This window comes from Pogona vitticeps, chromosome 9 (genome assembly GCF_051106095.1).
Source record: "Pogona vitticeps strain Pit_001003342236 chromosome 9, PviZW2.1, whole genome shotgun sequence".
Taxonomy (NCBI): Eukaryota; Metazoa; Chordata; class Lepidosauria; order Squamata; family Agamidae; genus Pogona; species Pogona vitticeps.
In genome coordinates this window covers 9,598,396-9,618,564 of record NC_135791.1, presented here as the reverse complement: position 1 = coordinate 9,618,564, position 20,169 = coordinate 9,598,396, and the positions used below count along the sequence as shown (strand labels likewise).

General features: G+C 43.7%; 1 protein-coding gene across 1 annotated transcript; it reads right to left on the bottom strand.

Moving 5' to 3' along the window:
- Window positions 1-938: 938 nt before the first annotated feature.
- Window positions 939-19,972, bottom strand: FCN3 (ficolin 3). The gene is made up of 8 exons (XM_020810683.3): window positions 18,866-19,972; window positions 17,594-17,716; window positions 16,381-16,425; window positions 15,154-15,189; window positions 10,264-10,391; window positions 5,689-5,818; window positions 3,834-3,968; window positions 939-1,235 (listed from the first exon to the last, which is right to left on the bottom strand). Exons 1-8 carry the CDS (start codon window positions 18,954-18,956, stop codon window positions 994-996), a joined length of 930 nt encoding a protein of 309 aa, XP_020666342.3. The 5' UTR covers window positions 18,957-19,972; the 3' UTR covers window positions 939-993.
- Between the last annotated feature and the right edge of the window lie 197 nt (window positions 19,973-20,169).

Sequence of the window (20,169 nt, the reverse complement as noted above, 5' to 3'; positions counted from 1 at the left end):
TAGACCATTGCTGATGCACTTAATCACTTAGATTTGATTTTTTTTAAAAAAATCCTTGCCTTGTGCCTTGTAGTCAGAGGCATTGGAACATCCTAGAATAAAAGACCTTGGACATGTGGATGCATAAACCGAACAGGATCATTAGGAACTGTGAAGCAGTTTACAGATTGCGCAAGAATGCACTTCAGATTACTTTGGATGAGTTTTGACTCAGATCGTGGACAGGTTTTGTTAGGAGTATGTGGGACAACTTACCAGAGTTTTACAGTATTTATTTTTCTATTTAAGGACAGACGTTCTTGATAAAGAGTTAAAAAGTCCAGTACTGAAAAAGGATAGTCCTCACCCGTACTGTACAATTCTGATGCCACCTGTGTGTAGACAATTAAAAAAGCAACCACACAAGACTAATTCAGAGCATCAGTTCCTTCTCCAAATGAGCACAGTTCTTACCAGGCTTTCTGTCTACACTTATTCCTGAACCCCCACTTCTCTTCTCCTTAGGAAATCGGATCCTTTAATGAATGTGTACAAAAAGTTGAAGAAATGCTTTTAGAAATGACAAGATTCGATCATCTTTGTGGAGCAACTTATTCTGAATGGCTTTTTCTTCATCTGCCATCTCAGCCGATAGCTTTGTCTTTAGCCAAAACAGCAAGGCCCACAGCCTCAGGATCCAAGAGTTCATTCAGTATTTCCCTCTCTTTGGTTTCCATTACCGAATGTTTGGTTGAATTAATAAAAACATTTTTGAGAAGGACGATGGATTATTATAATTGTTGCTACTGATTTTTGCTGGGAATCTGTTCCTTCTCATCTATCTTTGCTGGACAGGGCAATTAATTTTGAACTCCTGAATCTTCTTTCTGTCACCTTTTCAAAATACACAAAAGCATTTCAGAAGCGGGATTGTTTCTGCAGTTAAAAACACATGCTTGTTTGTTTCTGTTTGTCATTTATTTTTTTACTCCACAGAAGCTCCATAGGATCCGTTTAACGGATCTTCATTTCTGTGCGCTTGTAGGAGACCCCCACCCCCTTGCCAGATGCCCAATCAATGCCATACGACTGCCCCTTCCGACTGCCAATTGGGTAACCTCCATTCAAATTGGAATGATAGCAATTCGTATACCACCAGGCTCCATGCACAGTAATAGCACAGTTCTGTGTCCCACTATCATTGTCGTTGTCATGAGTCGAAAAAGGGTGCCCATTATGCGCCGACAGAGAGTCACCTGCAAAGATCAAGGATGTGGTGTGAGTAGGGCCTCCAGCATTCTTATTTTATTTTGCTAGTTACCTCTATCCATCACAGCAATATATCAGTCAACACATTAAATGATCAAGAGCTACTTGGTAATGGGACACAGTGCCATTGAAAAGTAGTGGGTTCTCCTTCGATGGAGGTTATTTAAAGGAACCGTTAGTTAAGGAAGTTCTCCTGCATGACCGAGGACAGGACTAGACATATCATAGGATCCTTTCCAGTTCTGTAACTCTGTGTTTCTTGAAGTGTCCTGTTTGAGACAGGTTGGGTCCCAAGGGCAACGACCGGGTCATGTAAACACTAAACCTAAAACGGCAATCCAACCCAAAGCCTACTCCAGTTCACTTTCTCACCTCACCTAGGTTCAGAGTTCTGATGCTGGGGACGTGTTTTCCATGGAAGAAGAGAGTGCATTGGGGTGTGTCATTGGCTGAACAGTGGCAACTCTGAAAATGCAGCATCCAAAGGCTTTTCAGCCTTGTGGCCAGGGAGGTAAAGGCCTGGAAGAAAATCCTGCTTTCCCCCCTCCAAATAAATTTCTGAGGTCCCCCACCCTAAGCCTTCATGTCTGTATTTGCACCACATTCCCAACACAGGAGAACATTTGGGGCGGGGGGGAACCTGGTAGAAATGTTTGCCTCTCATAGCTGAAAAATGGAACAAAAACAATTTTCTCCCAAAAGCCAGCAATAGTTTGTTCTGTCCTTCTGGCAGGAGTTGCCAGCTTGAGGAAATCTGAGAAAAATTTGGCTCAAATCTAGTCATCAGTCTCAAGTAGAATAGGCCCATTGAATCAGTAGGGATCTGGTGAATCAACTTCTCTATACTTTCTATGGATTCAATGGGCTGAGTGGGGGGAAAACTGCATTTGAATTGGGTTTAGCATGTTTGAAATAGATTTTTAAATAGGTGAGTGTACGATGCACATGGAAGCACATAATTATTTTGCATGGGAAGCAAGGTTTTGTGTTTTTGTTTGTTTGTTTGTTTGTTTGTTTGTTTGTTTTTGCTCCCTTGCAAGCCTAGTCAATGCATCTGGTCAGTTTCAACCCTGGCTATGTTGGTCCCTCTCCTTCTCCAACCCCTCCGGGTCTGTGTGTGTCTGTCTATCTCAGTGTGCATGTGTCAGGCTTCAGGGAAACTTCTCTCTCTCTCTCTCTCTTTTTGGTCTATCTGTCATTCTGTGCTAGCGCTATTGTAAGAAAGAGGAACATTAAAAATAACACCACAGCAGCAGTAGCTAGTGGCTGTGAAAGACAGCCAGTGATAGTGGGTGGGTGCAGGACAAAGCCTCAGATGTAACGATTCTAAAACCCTTGTGGCTCCCTGGATTGATATATAACACAGCTTAAAAACAGATCAAAAGTGTTCCCAAGAGAATGCACACACCATGTGACTTTAAACCAAATTCAAAAATTCCAATCCATTACCCATTTTTTTCCCAATATTGTAACCTTGCCTCTATTCTGGTTGTGACTTAACTACTGGATTTCAGGCTTTTACTCAGAGCTTGGGAAAGTATCTTTTCTCAACTCCATTTCCCAGAATACTGAACACAGCATGCTCTGGGGCAGGGCAGATTTTGTGAGTTATAATCCAAAAAAGTAAATCTTCCATGCTCTGCTCTGAGCCTAGAACGCTTACTTGATAACAGGATTGCCCTGTAAAACCATACATTTATTCTAATATATGGCTTATAATTTTTCTCACTACATGTTTATTGTATTTGAAATTTACTAAAACATTTTTTTAAATTGCCTTTTAATTTAACTATAGATATTCTCAATATTTTTGCCTCTTTTATCCCTAGATACCTGCATGTGGAGTGTGTTGTTATTATTTGGTTTAATGACTGTCAACAGTATCTTTTCATAATGTCTCTTAAGAGGGGTTTAATTTCTTTTTATACATACACATTGGCTGGGTATGCAGCAATAAAGTATTTGTCTTTTTTCAAGTATTTGTATCTTTAATGTATCTTCTTTGACATTTTATCTATTTTTAATGTTATCTTTATTTAACCTATAACCTGCTGGCTGTCCATAAAAATCTATTTTTCTTGTCTAGTTATTATCAAGATAATATCATCTACATATAATACCAGTGCCGTTTGTATCTTATTAAAAGGTTTAATACACCCCACACCATTTTTATTTTCATATTCAATGATTGCTAATGATTCTAACAGAGCTTGAAAAAGTTACTTAACAAAAAGATGAGGGGAGGATGGTCACTACTGAATGGCTCTTTTTCTGTAGAATAGGAACCAAGTTTGGAACCCCACTTTTGAGGACTACAGTTCCTAGAATATTACAACTAGCACGTTCAGTGGCCAACTGGGTGAGAAATATACCTGGAAGCATTTGAAATGAGTATTTATTTATTTATTTATTTATTTATTTATTTATTTATTTATTTATTTATTTATTTATTTATTTATTTATTTATTTATTTAATTTGATTTGATTTGATTTGATTTGATTTTTACTCCGTCCCTCTAGACCATGTCTACTGTGTACAATATGTCTACTATGTACAATATGAAGGCATCTTTAATGTCCCTCACCTGCTGATCCACCCAGGAATTGCCCAAGGACTAGCTGATAGTTCTCATTTTCTCCCTTGAGTTGGAAGGACTGATAATGTGCAAAGGTCTTCTTGTCTTCAAAGTCCACCAAGTCCACTCGGAGCTGATGCTCTCCTAAGGAAAAAAGGACAAAAACCTTTATTATTTTCCCTGCATATTTGCCTAATATTGTTAACAAGATAGGGCTATTACAGTAGCAAAAGACTGTGTTGCACCTTTAGTCTGGTATAATAAACCAGCAGATACTGTATTAAGACTCGAATCCTATACTCTTGTTCCATCCAGTCCCTGGATCTCCTGATAGCTACACAGCATGCAACATATTCTGTGATATAATAGCGACAGCTCTTGCAAGGTCAACGTAGACTTTTTGAGCAGCAGAAATGATGATGTCATCTCCCCATGCCTCCCTTTGAGCTATTATCTATCTGAGCTTAGCCACACTCTTCATCATAGCCACAAGAGCAGAGCAACACTATCCCAGCAACTATCTTTGAGAGGTATCGCTGCTGCAACACGCAGCATTTTAGAATGGCTTAGTCTTGAACGGGCTGTAAAGACCCATTCGTTTTCCATAAAGTGATTGGCGGCTGGACTGGTCTTGATGGGTAGCATCACCATGTCCCTCAGCAGTGGCAAGCATTGGGCTGGTGTTAACCTGACCTTTGGCAAAGCCAATAATTTTTGGTGGAGGAGTTTGCCCAGGAGACCTGTGGAGCTTTAAAACCCCACCTGGCCTTGGGCAACAGCAGTGTTAGTACCAACCAGAGGCAATGTAGGTAAGTTGGGCTTTGCCAGGGGAAAATTCAACCATGGTCAGAATTGTGAAAGGCAATAGAAAACCACCACATTAGATCTTTGAAGCAAGCTTATCATGATTCAGGTGGGAACATAAAAAAGACCCTGGAAGGCTTAGGTGGGAGAGATGCTGTATCTTGAACTTGGATATGTATGTTTGCTTTATTGGCTACAAGAAGGCCTTTGACAATGTCCAGCATAACAAAATGGTGGGTTCTTAATAAATAGAGATCTTAATGCAAGAGATACTCATATGAATCGCAACTTGTAATAGGAACAAAAACCTGCAATAAAAGCTGGAAGATCCAGAGGAAGGAGGATCTACGGAAAAGAATAAGAGGATGCGACAAAAGGAGTAAACTTGCCATTCCTTTCAGTTTGTTCTCTGAGAACTTCTTTCAGGAAGCACTTTGTAATTCAGATGAGGCAACTATGTTACTATATAATGATTAAGTTACACTGGTATCTGTAATTTTTACAGAAGTCCTATTAATTGGATTGATTTGTCATTTCACAATGGGAGGGCAGATTTGCATGTGAAAGAAACTTGGCTTGAGGATTAACCCTACTATTGGGTTGAATGACACTTTCCTGGGTGTTACTCCTAGACTCCACAGCTCTTCTCCTCTGTCACCTAGTACTGTATGTTCCAAGGTTTCCAGATTTAGCCTGAGAAATAATGCCATATACCACTTCTAGCAAAAGTGAGTTTTGGAGGGGAAACTCCCCTAATGTTTCAGATCCTGGCCCTGAACACATTGTCACTTTTTAAATATAGGAGAACACTCATTGTCCTATGGTTATGACCATGAAGGGCTGTGACCATCAGGGGAATTTCTGAATTGGAACAGTGGAGACAACAGTGGAGTGGAGGAACCCACATAAGGAATTTAGCTGTATGTACAATCTATTTTACATGAGTGTTGAATAGAAATGTGAAAATCCATCAGATCAATTTCTGTTGTGTCTAGACATACTACAGCTCCATGCTGTGGTGATAAAATTGTATTCCAATTGAAAGGTTGGGTTCTGTTACCTTCACAAGTGAGAAGATGAATGTTCTCATTGCCCAGCCAGAATTCTGACAGCTGGTTTCCAAAGCCTTTCCGGTAGGTCGTCCAGGTGCGATAGAAGTCAACAGAACCATCGAGTCGTCTCTGAAACACCTGGGGGGGGTGGAGCAAATGTTGGAGCAAATCAAGATGTGAGCCCATCTGTAGTTGTGCCGCTGCTTCCGGCCAGCAAGCAATGATTCCACCCCACTGCTTGCCCTCCTCCATGGCTAGCCCTTCAGTTAGACAAAGTGAGATGCCCACTTCAGCAAGCTGACTTTGGGTGTCATAAACAGGCAATATATTATTAATTATTTCATTTAGGATTAGTGCACTTGACCCTGGAGGAAGGGGGCACTTGTGAGGTTTTCCGTCTTGGGCACCTAAATAATTTGACCAGCCTTGGGATGCTGTGCACCTTGATATGGAAAGGGGTGGGAAATTTTGCTGCTCCACGTCAGCAAGCATGCCTTGGATTAGCCATGAACTCAAGACGCCTAAGGTGCACATTAAGATGTATAGTACCCAAATTATTTTGGCACCCACGACACAAAATGCTCCATGACAGGCCTCTCCCCTGCCCTTATGGACTTCCCAAGATTCACAAGGAAGGAGCCCCCCTCAGACCCTTCATCAGCAGCATAAACTCAGTGACCTACAACATTGCTAAATACCTGGCTACCATCTTAGCACCTTTGGTTGGACCCTCAGACCACCACATTCACAACTCAGAGGAGTTCAAGGTCAGCGAACCGAAACTAAATATTGACAAATCCATGGTTTCCCTTGATGTCACATCCCTCTTCACCAGCATTCCAGCATTCCCACCCCTGATGCCCTGACAACAGTAAAAAGGAGACTGGAAGAAGACAACACCCTCTCCACAAGAAGCGGCCTCAACCTGGACCAGATATGCCTGCTCCTAGCCCTGTTTCTGAGCACCACTTACTTCACCTACAGAGATGACTTTTACAGATAGAAACTTGGGTGTGTCATGGGTTCCCCGGTGTCGCCCACTGTTGCCAACGTATACATGGAAGACGTGGAAGAGAAGGCAATAAACACCTTCCAGGGGACGACTCCGACCCACTGGTTCAGGTATGTGGATGACACCTGGGTGGATATCAAGATTCAGGAAGTACAGACCTTCACAGACCGCATAAATGCAGTGGACCCAAACATCAAGTTCACCAAGGAAAACACCAAAGACTGGCTTGCCTGGACTGTGCAGTCATCGTAGGATCCAACAGCAGTTTAGGAAAAGAAATCTACAGAAAACCTGCACACACTGATCAATACCTGCAGTTTGACTCTTGTTACCCATTGCAACACAAACTAGGGGTCATCAGGACGTTAAAGAGCAAGAAACACCTCCACCTCCACAGAAGCCAAGAAGAAGGACATCTGAAGACAGCTCTTATGGCCTGTGGATATCCAAAATAGGCCTTTAACAAGGCAATGTTCTGACCCAGCAGGACAATGGAACAGTCTGAGACCCAGAGCCGACAGAAGAACCTGGTCATTCCTTATATGGCGGGTGTGTTTTTGGTAAACACCACATACCTGTGCACTTCAAACCAACAAACACACTAAGGCCACTCGTCCACCCAAAAGGCCGGACACCAAAACATAGTAGGAGCAATATAGTATACGTGGTCCAGTGCAAAGAGGAGTGTTCAGAGCTCTACATTGGAGAAACCAAACAGCCACTAAAGTACCCCATACACGTGTAGGAATCTGTGGTTATTGCCTTAGAACAGAATGCAGTAAGCAAGTAAACCAATGGCTATGAATTAGGAGTGACCTCTCAGAATGCTCAGAATAATCCCACTTCTGCAGTCCTTCTGCACCCATTGTCATGGGGCGTTGAGAGTTGTTAACAATGATCTTTCTTGTGTGTGCCCACAAGCACACTAAGGCAGGGACTCATCCACCCAAAAGACAGGACATCAAAACAGAACATGAGCAATACAGGGTCAAATGCAAAGAGGAGTGTTTGCAGCTGTGCATTGGAAAAACCAAAACAGTCACTAAACAGAATGGCCCAGCACAGGAGCCAGCAATGGCTCAAGACCACAATCAGCAGCGTTCCTTCATTTGAAGAACAAAGGACACTCATTTGATAAACCAGGATGCACTCATTCTGGACGGAGAAGACAGGTGGTTTAAGAGAGAGGGGTCAGGGAGGCCATACATGTGCATATAGAAAATACCTCACCCAACAGGGGTGGAGGCCTTAGAATCATAGAATCACTGTAGAGTTGGAAGGGACCTTGGAGGTCTTCTAGTCCAACCCCCTGCCCAAGGCAGGAAACTTCATACCATCCTGGACTTCATACCATCCCGGACAGATGGCTGTCCAATCTTTTCTTGAAAACCTCCAGCAATGGGGCACCCACAGCATCAGGAGGCAGATTAGAGACAATCTGTCTCCTGTTTATCATGCTGCCCTTTCATCTGTCCCCAGAAAGATCAGGACCACACACCAGAAAGACCTCTGTTAACAACTGCTAACAACCCATGACAATGGGTAGAGAAGGACTGCATAAGTGGGATTTTCACTCACACACAAACCCTGCTCCCATCCTTTGTCCACTTGAGGAGCATATTCAGGCCAGGGGGAAGTGAAACCAATGTGGAGGATGTGTCAGGGGTCGCCTACCAACTCTCTTCAGACTGAAGAAGCTGCTTTGAATAGCGAAATGTTTCAACCTAATAGGAAAGAAGCCCAGTTGCCTTGATTCATCTTCCAGATACTGTAACAATGACTGAGAATCTTCACAGAGATAGTGCAAATGGAATACACTACCTACAGATTAAGGGCTAAATGCAATTAACCATTGAATTAACTGCTGAACAGTGAGACATTCAAATAGAAGCCTAAGGTAACTGTCTCATTTTCCTTCATGCCCTCAAGACTCACCCCTTTCAGTTTCCCCTTCTCCGTGCAGAAGGGGAAGGTGCACTTTGCTGATGAGGACAATATAAGGCAAGCTTTGATTAGGACAGACAGGCCTGATAGCTTAATGAAAGGGCCTTGTTCTCAGGGAAGCCGGCAACTTATTAATATGAGCCTTGTTGTCTAATAGAAGCTAAATGATATTAACCAGCCATTAATGCAAATGGAGAAGACCTGCTGACTCCTAGACTAACAAATTCAGAAATGCTGAAATTGTACCAGACATACTGAAACTGCAAAGTTATGGGATTAAAAAATGTAACTCATTCAACATAGGGTGTATTATTAAGCAAGAACTACTGGATAGCTCAGTGGTTTAGGAATCTCACTATAGAGCCAGAACTCGGGACTTTGATTCTCACTGGGCCTCCTTGACACGAGTTGGACTTGATGATCCATAAGGTCCCTTCCAGCTCTGCGGTTCTATGATGATGATGATGATGATGATCTAACCAATCAGATGCAGAGGTAGAGGATTGCTAAGCAATCAAGTCAAGCATAACTGGGAGTCAAAGAGATCAGAGGCTCGTATTTCGCTGTATTTCTACATGCATCTACCTTTTACTGAGAAAATTAAACTAAGCTCAGCTTCTGGTAAGCACTGTGCGCATTTGCTCCTGTTTCATGCCCCTGACTTGAGAAATGAACTTGGGGAGGAACGGTGCTTTGATGAGTAGATCTGGATGCTAGGTGTATCAGCTGTGCAAGTAGGACTTTTTCACTGCTCCAATGCCATTTGAATGCATTTTCTCAGTACGTACAATTTTATTATTTGAGCAACTGTTCATTGTTTTACTTAAAACTTAAATCTGAGGCCAGTGGCATTTCTCCCTGCTCCTCTCGTGTTCTCTGTTGGCTGTGCAGAGGAACCCTCTCACGCTTTCTGCATGGAGAAGGGGAAACTGACCGGGGAGAGGTGAGTCTTAAGGGGAGAATCCCACTTCATCTGGGTTTTAGGGGGTAATCCTTCTTCTTACCCCGATTTAAGTGCCCAAAGCAGTTACAGCAAATGGCCATCATCCCACTGCTTCCAGATGACAATGAAGGAAACATTCCCCCTGAGAACATCTATGAATCTTGAAGGAACAGCAGAGAATGCCAGACCTCGTATAATACGGAGAGAAAGAACGGCCAACCTTTCAAAATGGATGGAACCTCTGGAGAACGAGGTTACTTAGAAGCCACTTAATAAACTTTGGACCGGAGATGCAGAATCAAGGTTAAGCTAAGAAAATGGATTTTTCACGTCAACACAATTCTTTGCGAGTGTGGGAAAGAACAGACAACTTCACACCTACGTCAGTGTGTCTCCATCTTCCTCATCATGTACTATGGAAGATCTGGTGTTATCTGCCCCCAAATGCTCTTGATATAATCCACTATTGGGTGAAAATTATCGGCATATTTCTTAATTGTACTGAGGTGCATCTGATATGAACAAAGGAGAATTAAAGAAGAAAGACTGGAACAATTGCACTGAGCTCAGAGGAGGTGGAAAGATATTATTCTCCGCTCCGAGAGCGAATGAGTGAGCACTGGCTTCTCTGTACACAACGGACAGGGAGGCTGCTCTGCCTTCATCCTAAAACCGGCCATTTACCAGCCATCCTCCTCCGTCGGTGTCCATGTCACAAAAGACCCTTAGTGGCTGGCAGTCCGGTAGATAGATGGTGTGCCAGCCGCTCAGGAACTCCCCCTTGCTCAGCAGCTCCTTGCAGTTCCTTGGCCCTGGGGGAACATGAAAAAACGGCAACATGAAATACCACAGTGGCAAAGAAAAAGAATGTGGTCACCAAGCAATGGCACCTAGGTGGAGCGCCTGCCAAGCTCTTCACTACATTCTGACAAACACCAGCATACGTGTGTATTTTTTCATGTACTAGCCAACGGCCATTAGTCACAATGGCTAATCCAGGATTTGAGGCCATGCGCCTCTCAATTCCAGTTGCTGGGGAACGCCGGAGTTGTATAGCAGGCTAAGAACATTGGGGAAGGGCTGGGAGATTGAGATTCTGGACCCTACTTAGCCATGAAGTGCATTCAGCAACGGCTCTCAAACCAACCTACCTCACATTAAGAGGGAAGCAGTGGTGGCAGCTCCAAGCAGTACTGGGTGGATGGGTGGCCACTCTTTCAGGGGTCCATGCCCCCCCCACACACACACCTTTAGACTGCAGAGGACCTCACCAACTCTTGCTCTCTAATTTTGAAACTACAGTACTGTAGCTTTCTTTTCCCCCATGAAATAAAGTCCCCTTGCTCCCTCTAGTGGAAATTTTAAAACAAGAAGTACAGTACAGTACGTAAAATATTTTCTGGATGCAAGGGGTAGCTTGAAAGTTATTGGACTTCTTTCTTTCTTTCTTTCTTTCTTTCTTTCTTTCTTTCTTTCTTTCTTTCTTTCTTTCTTTCTTTCTTTCTTTCTTTCTTTCGCCTTGTTTTGTGTCTCTTCTTGGAATGTTTAGAGAACCAGACTTTAAAAGAACTGAATACTCACAAATAATTGCAAGTGTGAAATGAAACTGTGGCATTTACCCTTGTGGGCCCCTGCTTGTTCTTCTTCCTCACAAAGGCTCACATCACTTTCTCTTCTCGCTGCCACCAGTGGACTACTTCAGTCCATAATATAAATGACGTGTATCAGAACACTTGTCTTGTGAACAGAAACAGAACTTATTCATTGAAGTGAAGCAGATCGAATAATAACAGAAGTTTCTCAGATACACATTATACATAAGCAAGTCATCAACAGTCCTCTCAGTACATATTTCTTTTAGCTTGTAATATGATTACCACCTTCTCTATCTACCCTGTTTCTCCGAAAATGAGACCTAATCACAGAGGGTCAGAAGACCAACAGTCATAAGATCAAATCCACACGACGGAGTGAGCTCCCGTCGCTTGTCCCAGCTCCTGCCAACCTAGCAGTTTGAAAGTATGTAAAAATGCAAGTAGATAAATAGGTACCACCACGGTGGAAAGGTAACGGCATTCCGTGTCTAGTCACGCTGGCCACGTGACCACGGAAACTGTCTTTGGACAAACGCTGGCTCTACGGCTTGGAAATGGGGATGAACACCGCCCCCTAGAGTCGGACACGACTGGACTAAATGTCAAGGGGAACCTTTACCTTTACCTAGGATTTTTCAGGATGCTCATAATATAAGCCCTACCCCCAAAATAAGCCCTAGTTAAGGGAAAGCCCACCCTCCACCCTTGTGCAGCAACGAGAAGATGACATGACTGTATTTGAATAAATGTACATTGTTGTACATGAAAAAAATAAAACATCCTCTGAAAATAAGCCCTAATGCGTTTTGGGAGCAAATATTAATATAAGACCCTGTCTTATTTTCGGAGAAACAGGGTATTTTCCTAACCAGCTCTCTCTCTCTCAGTATCTGTTCCCTCTCTCTCTGACTAACCAGCCCTATCTGACTCCTCCTCCTCCCGCCAAGCCTCATGTAGCCACTGACTCCGCCTCTCCAGCCCTCTCATAGGTTCATGAATATGAATGGCCTGAGTGACGTGGGTGGTCGCCACAGCAACTGTACCCCACTGTCTCTCAGAGCTTTGCATGAAGTCTCCGTATTCTACCTTATAAGTCTGAAGAAGTCCTGCAAAAGCTTGGATTAATACAGCAGTTAGTCTTTAAAGTGTTGTGGGTTTTCCCCCCTTTTCTTTTGTTTTTGCCTGATATATTGAAAGCTGTACTTCATCTCACACGTTGCAAAATCAGGTTGTTGTGAGGATGCAAAATATGGCAAAAATGAATGAATGATCTGCCTTAATCAAACGTTTTTAAGCAACCTCAAAATAGTTGAATGGGGGGCTGTGAAGTGCTGCTTTATGCATTTGGCTTCCTGGGGCCTGCCGCTCACCCCACAGCCTGCAATTTGCCCCATTCCTGCTTTAAGGAAAGAGCAGGAAAGCTTTTCAATGTGTCACTGGAGTGGCCCAGAACTCTTTGTACAGAAAGTGGCAGTAACAAGCAGCTACTGTTCTGTGTCCCAAGAGGATAACAGGAGAACAGAAGATAACTATACAAATCAATACAGCAGTTTTATCTGTAGCTGAAACAGGGAATGTCATCCTCCTCCTGATGTCACAGATTGCAGCTCCCATCAGCACTAGGCAACTGTAAGAATATTAGTTTCTATAGCTACATCTACATGTCTTTTTTGCTTTTAATACTTTTGTTTTAGACCCCCTTCTTTTGCTTTAAGCAATCTGATAGCAGCATGCCTGTGGGGCTGCTGAGACAGGAGGGAGCTGATGGAGCTTAATAAACAGGCAGACTGCAAGACCTTTGCAAGAGTTGATAAGGTGGTTGGAAACTGTCCCTGGATGATGCAATCATCCAGGGACAGTTTAAAGTTGATCTGCAACTTGTGATTAATTTATCTGCTGATTGGAGAAGACCTCCTCTGATGTGGTGGTTGGGGTGGATCATGATGTGATACGAGATAAGAGCTTGCAGCTCATGTTCAGCTGCTTTTTTTCCCTTCTGCTTCAACCCCCTTTCCCATTTCTGTAGTCCTTCTTTAATCTTTGCTGCCTGCTCTATATGTCTGTTAAACTCTGAATAAATGTTAGAAGACCACTCAATCTGTTGTGACTATCGCAAACACGGGTTCGAAAACACACGTGGTCATCCTGAGGTACTACAAAACCCAGCACGTGGTCCATCGCGCAGCTGCCACCATGTCGCAAACACGGGTTCGAAAACACACGTGTAAGCTTGGACAGACAGCAATCAGGAGTTTGCACATGCTAAAATGAGCTGAAGAGTAGGTCACGAATGACTGAAAGGTCGGTCTTGGAAAGACAATGTCTATAGGCAAAAAGTTCCTTTTTCAAGAGTAACTGGCAAGGGCTCCTCGCACCTTCCCACGATGTCATCCAATCAGAGTTCGTTACTAGGCAAACAGTCCTGTTGCACCACATGACTTCTTTCTCATACACACCAGATGTTATTTGGGTTACTGTAGTTTATCAAAGAGTCACAACAATTCCCATCTATCTAATCACACAGACTCCTTTCTCAGGCCTTCAGAATAACATTCTCTCTGCTCGCCTAGAAAACAACTTGTCAGCATAGCACAGATACTTTATACAAAGAAACAAGATGGAACCTCTCTGGCTCATTTCATAATTACAAAACCCATATGCCTTAAAAGATTTTAACTCAAAAACCCATCTCATCACAGTGACCATTTCCTGAATCAATGAACTACTGTGGTTATCCATAAACACAACAGCAACATAGCCAATAGTAAGAGATGATGGGAATTTCATCCTAAGAATATTACAAGGGCCAAATGTCCTGTGTCTCTCCACTAGAGGCTTTCTTGCATTGGTTGTGTATAGCAGTGGTTCTTAACCTTGGGTTACTCAGGTGTTTTTGAACTGCAACTCCCAGAAACCCCAGCCAGCACAGCTGGTGCTGAAGGCTTCTGGGAGTTGCAGTCCAAAAACACTTGAGTAACCGAAGGTTAAGAACCACTGGTGTATAGCAGTGGTCTCCAGCCTTGGGCCTCCAGATGTTCTTGGACTTCCACTCCCAGAAATCCTGGCCAGCAGAGGTGGTGGTGAAGGGTTCTGCGAGTTGTAGTTCAAGAACATCTGGAGGCCTAAGGTTGGAGACCACTGGTGTATAGGATAGCATGTAATACAGATAGCCAACAAGTAAACCATATCTGCAATAATTTATTTGGCTCTGTAGATTCTGTTGGGCTTCTTGGTTGTGTACAGGAGAGCATGTAATACAGATAGCCAACAAGTAAGTCATATCTGGAATAATTTCTTTGGTTCTGTAGGTTCTGTTGGGCTTCTACTCCAGCATGTCCCAACATTGACTGTGATAGCTTGTGCTGATGGAGACATCTAGAGGGCTATACTTTGCTCACAACAGTTTATAGCAAATTAAAATATCTGCTAAATTAAACAACACTGCTTGGAGTACCTGGAAAGGGAAAAGAGCCAAGGAAAGCATCACTGATGCACCCAGATAAGACCGGTGCCCAAGGATGCTCATCATCACAGATCCCATAGCCACTTCCCCAAGGAGTGTCCAAATGTCTAGGAAGACTTGTTAACCTGTAGCCACAAACCAGTTTAAGAAGTTTTCATCTATTCCAGGAGCAGCTCTTTTGTCCAGCTAAGGAATCTGAATTGCCTACTTTCATTCACTGCCATTTGGGAACCACCTCCACCCTATACTGTATAATGAGGTCAGATTTTTATGGATATTTCCACTTATTGTGAAAAGCAAATTTTAAACTATATGTTATCAATGAATGAAAGAAAAACTGTGGAATCTCCAAGTCTGCATTAAAGAAAGAACATCTGCTTCAAAACAAACAAACAAACAACTCACAACTTATTTATTTCCTTCTTGCTGCAGTTCTTAGGTTCTAAGCAACCAGAGTAAACTGAGGCATTAGCAGAGAGGAGACGTATTTTAAGAGGTATGACTCTAGAACCTTACCATTTTGGCAAAGAGAAAGGTGGTCTGCTGCATCACCTGGTATTTAAACAAACAAACAAAATTATTAGACAGAGCATGACAATCAGACCGTCCCGCCTCTGATTCTGTAGTCCAAGAATGCTCTGAGGAGGACCCAGATGATGGCCACACTTCTAATGGGACAGCATTTCCAGACATGTAACTGGATTCAGTTTGGACAATCGGACTGGTGTCCCCACCTTGTAGGCATTAAACTGGCAGCTGGGATATAGGCTTAATGCCAGGGCCAGCTGTTGGTTACAGTCCTTATCTTATCTTCAAGATTCCATAGAGATGTCAAAAGAAAAACTGTTGCTACCCTTTGAATTTGAATGGCTGTTGTGTGCACAGTTTTCAAAGTCCACTTTTTTCTAAGTGTGGCTGGTATTTCCTGCTTCTATCAAAATGAGCTCTAAGCACTGAAAATTTAGGGGAGAGTAAAAATGTTAGCTCCAGACCAAAAGAATGCCTCCAGAGCCACGGAAGAGCAGACAGATCATATAGCAGGCACACTGCCAACTCCCATTTCAAAGGACTTCAAAAAGTCCCTTCAGCGTGTGGCAAAGACAGGAGAAGGGATGGGCCCTTTTGATGCTTGAGGAGAAAGGCAAGATGTTTTTTACCCCACGCCCCACCACTGTCACCACCACGGGTGAATCCAGAACTTAGAAAGGATCAGTTTTTGAGTACAACTCCCAGAATCCCCAAGCAAACATGCTCATATCTCTTTTTCACATGGGCACACACAGCAGCCTTCCTCCCCCTCCCCCATCCGTTAGACTTGCCCCAGAGAAGTGGTGGGGAGCTGCTCTTCAAGAAATACAGATCCAATATGAATGTCCCTTTTGGCCCTAGAAGCTCATAGATCCACAGAATTATAATTTAAAGGAGTTGGAAGGGGACTATAAGGCTATCTAGTCTGACCCCAAGCAAAATGCAGGAACCCAAACCAAAGTCTATCTGGCTAAATTAACAGCATGGGTTGGATTGGGGGGGATTCTCATTGAAAGATTAATGAAGATGCCTCCCCTTCCTCAGTCCATGAGCTGTGTGTATCCTTGAGCGTGTGGACTTATTTGTGTGTGTAGTACTTTGGAGGACAGGTCAAGTATTTGGGTGCAAGGGGTCTCTGTGATATTTTTTTGCTAGAAACAAACAGAGCAACCCTCCTGGGATTCTTCCCCTGGAGACAATCACTGCGAGGGTTACCTTTTTCTCCTTTGGGTCCCGGTTTCCCAGGCGGCCCCATATCTCCTGCAAGAGAGACAAACACACACCGTGATGGCACAGTGGACATAAGAGGTCAACAGTGAAGACAACCGTACTGGGAACTATGAGGGGGACACTTGGAAGAAGAAATGATTGAGTGACAGCTCAAAGATGGAGCCTGTCCTTCCCAGGGAGAAGGTCTCTAAGTTGGCCACAGAACCCCTTTTGGGATGGAGCTAAACCCCAAGGGGGCTGGGCCATCCCTTTTCTCTCCCCTATTCGGCCACTACCTTTTCTTTTTATTTTTGCTGCTTCGACACCTTTCTCCCACCTCTCTCTTTCCTTATCAACCTCCTTCCCTCAAAGGCTGCTGACAGGAAGAGGCCAGACTCCTCTTTTCAGATATTGGGATGGGACACCAGCCATTGCGCTTCTGGAATCAGCCCAAGCACCACATGAAATAAGGTTACGGGTCGTAGGCTGCCGAAATGCAGTCAGACAATAAGGCCTCCAAATGCAGGGCTGTTCTCTGGCTGCCTTTGAAGAACCAACTATCAAGGAAGGCATGTAGCCATCTTAGGATGGAATGACTGACACGAAACCACTGCCCTTTCACTCAGCTTATCCTTTTTTTTTCTTTAACACTTTTTAAAGATTAATTTCATTTCTAAAGAATAAAAAGGCAATCGACCATATTACAAATAGTAAATACAAAGTTATTCCCCACAATTCTCCAGATCACATATATACCATTCCCTGTCGCCATTTAAAGAAATATCGGCCAACAATCTAAATTTCTTTTCAATCCACATGTCTCAATGTCTATTTTGTTGGCATATTTTAATAATGGCTTCCGATTTTCAGTGAATTTACTGTGGCTTATTTCTCCTCTATGTAATCTAACTTTATTAGTCTTTTTTCCCCATCAGCAATGTATGCCATATTTTACTTGTAAATGCTTGCAATGACAGATCTTGGGCTTTTTTCCAATTTTTAGCAATTTCAGACTCAGCCTATCCCACCACCACTCCAGCATGGAAAAGTTACTTTTTGGATTACATCTACCAGAATCCCCCAGCCAGTCTCTCTCTGTCTCTCTCTCATTCGCTGTCTCTCTCGCTCTCTCTCTCACACACACACACACGCACACACACACACACATGCACACGCACATGCACACACACACGCACATGCACAGACACATGCTTTCTACCTTTTAGGCCCTGCACCCCGGGTGCTCCTTTTTCTCCAGGGCTCCCTGCTGCTCCTGGAAAGCCAGGGCACCCTTGAAGGATGGCCAGCTTCTCATTGCCAGAAAGACCCACAATCTTCACCTCTGCAGAAAGACAAAGTCACCATGGAAATCTGCATTTTCCTTCCAGCTGTTGAGCAATTAGATATTCCTTGATATGTAACTCTAATTAATCACAAGCGTAGCCACTACCCACCCACCCTCCCACCTTCTTTTTGTTTGGCTAGCTCTGTTTTGCTTCCAAATTAAGGGCTTCTTGTAAAAGTAACCGAAAGGTGCTGTTTGAATAAATGACTGTAGTAACTGAACCCTGTGAACGGTGCAGATGGCACAGTTTTTCATTGTTTGTTGTTTAGTATTTACACACTGAAAACAGGTCTGTGGGGAACCCGCAAGTCTCTGGCTATTTTTACTCTTGTGCTGCAGTTATCACACTCACTGATGTTTGTTTTGTAGAGCTTTGGACAATTGTTGGACTACAATGCCCCAAAACCACTCAGTCAGCATGGCCAATTTTGAGCTGAAGCATCGCCTATCTTAGACTAGAAGCTGCCCCTCAGATGGGTAAATGGAAACCATCCTTTTGCTGGGTGGAAAACAGTGAGAGCGACCCTTTGGAATCAATGTGCCTCTTTGCCAGTTGTTTGGAAAAGTTTCTCAGAGAAACAGAGCAAACTTGTCTATTATGTTCTCACTTCATGCTGAGGGCCTGGCGATTTCGCCAGGGGGCACAACTCACTGGCAGGGTAAAATCTTTGCTTGCAAAAGATCCCCCACTCATTCCCCAAGCATCAGCAGGTTTAGTCTGAAACTGCAGAGAACCCACTGCCAGCTGGCCAAAACAACTGTTAAGTTAAACAGATCAGTGTCTTTAATTTAGTGCAATGCTGGTTTCCCTCTTCAGTCACCATCAGAAAACAATTACTGTATTTTTCCATTTATAAAATGACACTTTTTCCTAAAATAATTAGAGGAAAAATTGAGGATTGTTTTATACACAGAAATAAGGGGGGAGGGATCAAAGTGCTTTGATTCCTGCTTTCCCCCTCGATGTTTTGTAAAAAGTGTAGGGGGAAAGCAGCTTTTTGTAAAAAAAGGGTAGGGGGAAAGCGCTTTGATCCCTGCCTTCCCCATCCACTTTCTTGTAATGGAAGAAATTTTGGGTTAGAAAAGTGGGGGGGCGCTTATACATGGGAGTGTCTTATACACAGAAAAAATATGGTAGTCTCCTACCTGGGCATGTGCTGGGAACATCTGTTGCTTCCATCCAGGCAGAACACCAGAGCAAGGCAGCAAAAACACACCAACCAAGGTCCAAATCCATCTCTTCTTGGTCCCTCTTCACAACTGAACACTTCTGCTTCGTCTCCTACTCTCTCTGTGCTCGATGGGAACATCAAGGTGGCTTATCTTGAAGAGCAGGCTGAAGATTTCCCACCATTGTTCCAAGTGACAAAGGGAGCAACCATAATCTCCAAAGATACCCAGCTTCCCATTTCCTGGAGACTATTGGAGAGGGTGAGGGGAGGGAGGTCCAGATCGTGCCTCATGCAAAGAAGCACAACCGCAAACCAAGGACAGCTTTTGTTTCCCTTACAGGAAACCACAGGCACTGTACACCTTGCCTAAGATTACTGTTTACAGATGGTTTATCTAATTCCCTTTTGCCTGCCTAAGGAGTTTTATGCAATTGTGTCCTTCTGCACATACACAACAAGAATCCAGAAATGTCATTAGTGTTGGTTACTAATAGTTTGTCCCTTTGGGTGCTCCAACTCGAAGCATGATTGTATAATCCCACAGTGTGAAGGGGACAAGGTGGTTAATCCCCCTGCGGGTGTGCCTTTCCCCACCCATAACAGCTGAGGGTTATGAAACGACAACAGTGACAGTGGAGGTGAAAGAACTAACAAACAAAATCCCACAAGACGAAAGAGACAATCCACGCCAGCTGTGTGGGAAAAGGGGATCCAGGAAGGGAGAGGGTGGACAAGGTAAATGGGAGGAAAAGAAAGGTGGGAGAAGAGGAAGACCAAGGCAAAGGGTGTAAGGAGCAGCAAAAGGTGGTGCAAGAAAAGTAAGACGTCTAGAAGGACTCCTATGTGGGAAGAAAGAGTTGAGGAAGAAGAACGGAGGAAGTCCCAGGACCCCAAGCTAGCTCCCAAAACTGGAAGAGGGGTATGCTGGAAATTCCCTGCTTGTGAGGTGGCCCTCAGACATTCCCACCAACCCCCTAGGAAACCTTCCCTGTGAGAAGAGAGAGAAAGAGAGAGAGAAGGGACAAGAGGGAAAGGGTTAGGGTTAGGGTTAGGAAAGAGGCTGAGAAAGAGAGAAAGTCCTCTTCCCAATGGCCAGCTCCTCAGATGGAGGGCCAGAGACAGGCAGAGGTGCAGAAGGAGGCCCCTGGATTCGTTTGGGATGTCACCAGAACTGAGATGGGAAGAATTTGGGATTCCCATCCTTGCTGTGGGAATTGATGCCTTGGATCCCATGGCCACTCCAACATGAGGAAGACGAAGGGAGGCTGAGGGGGAAGT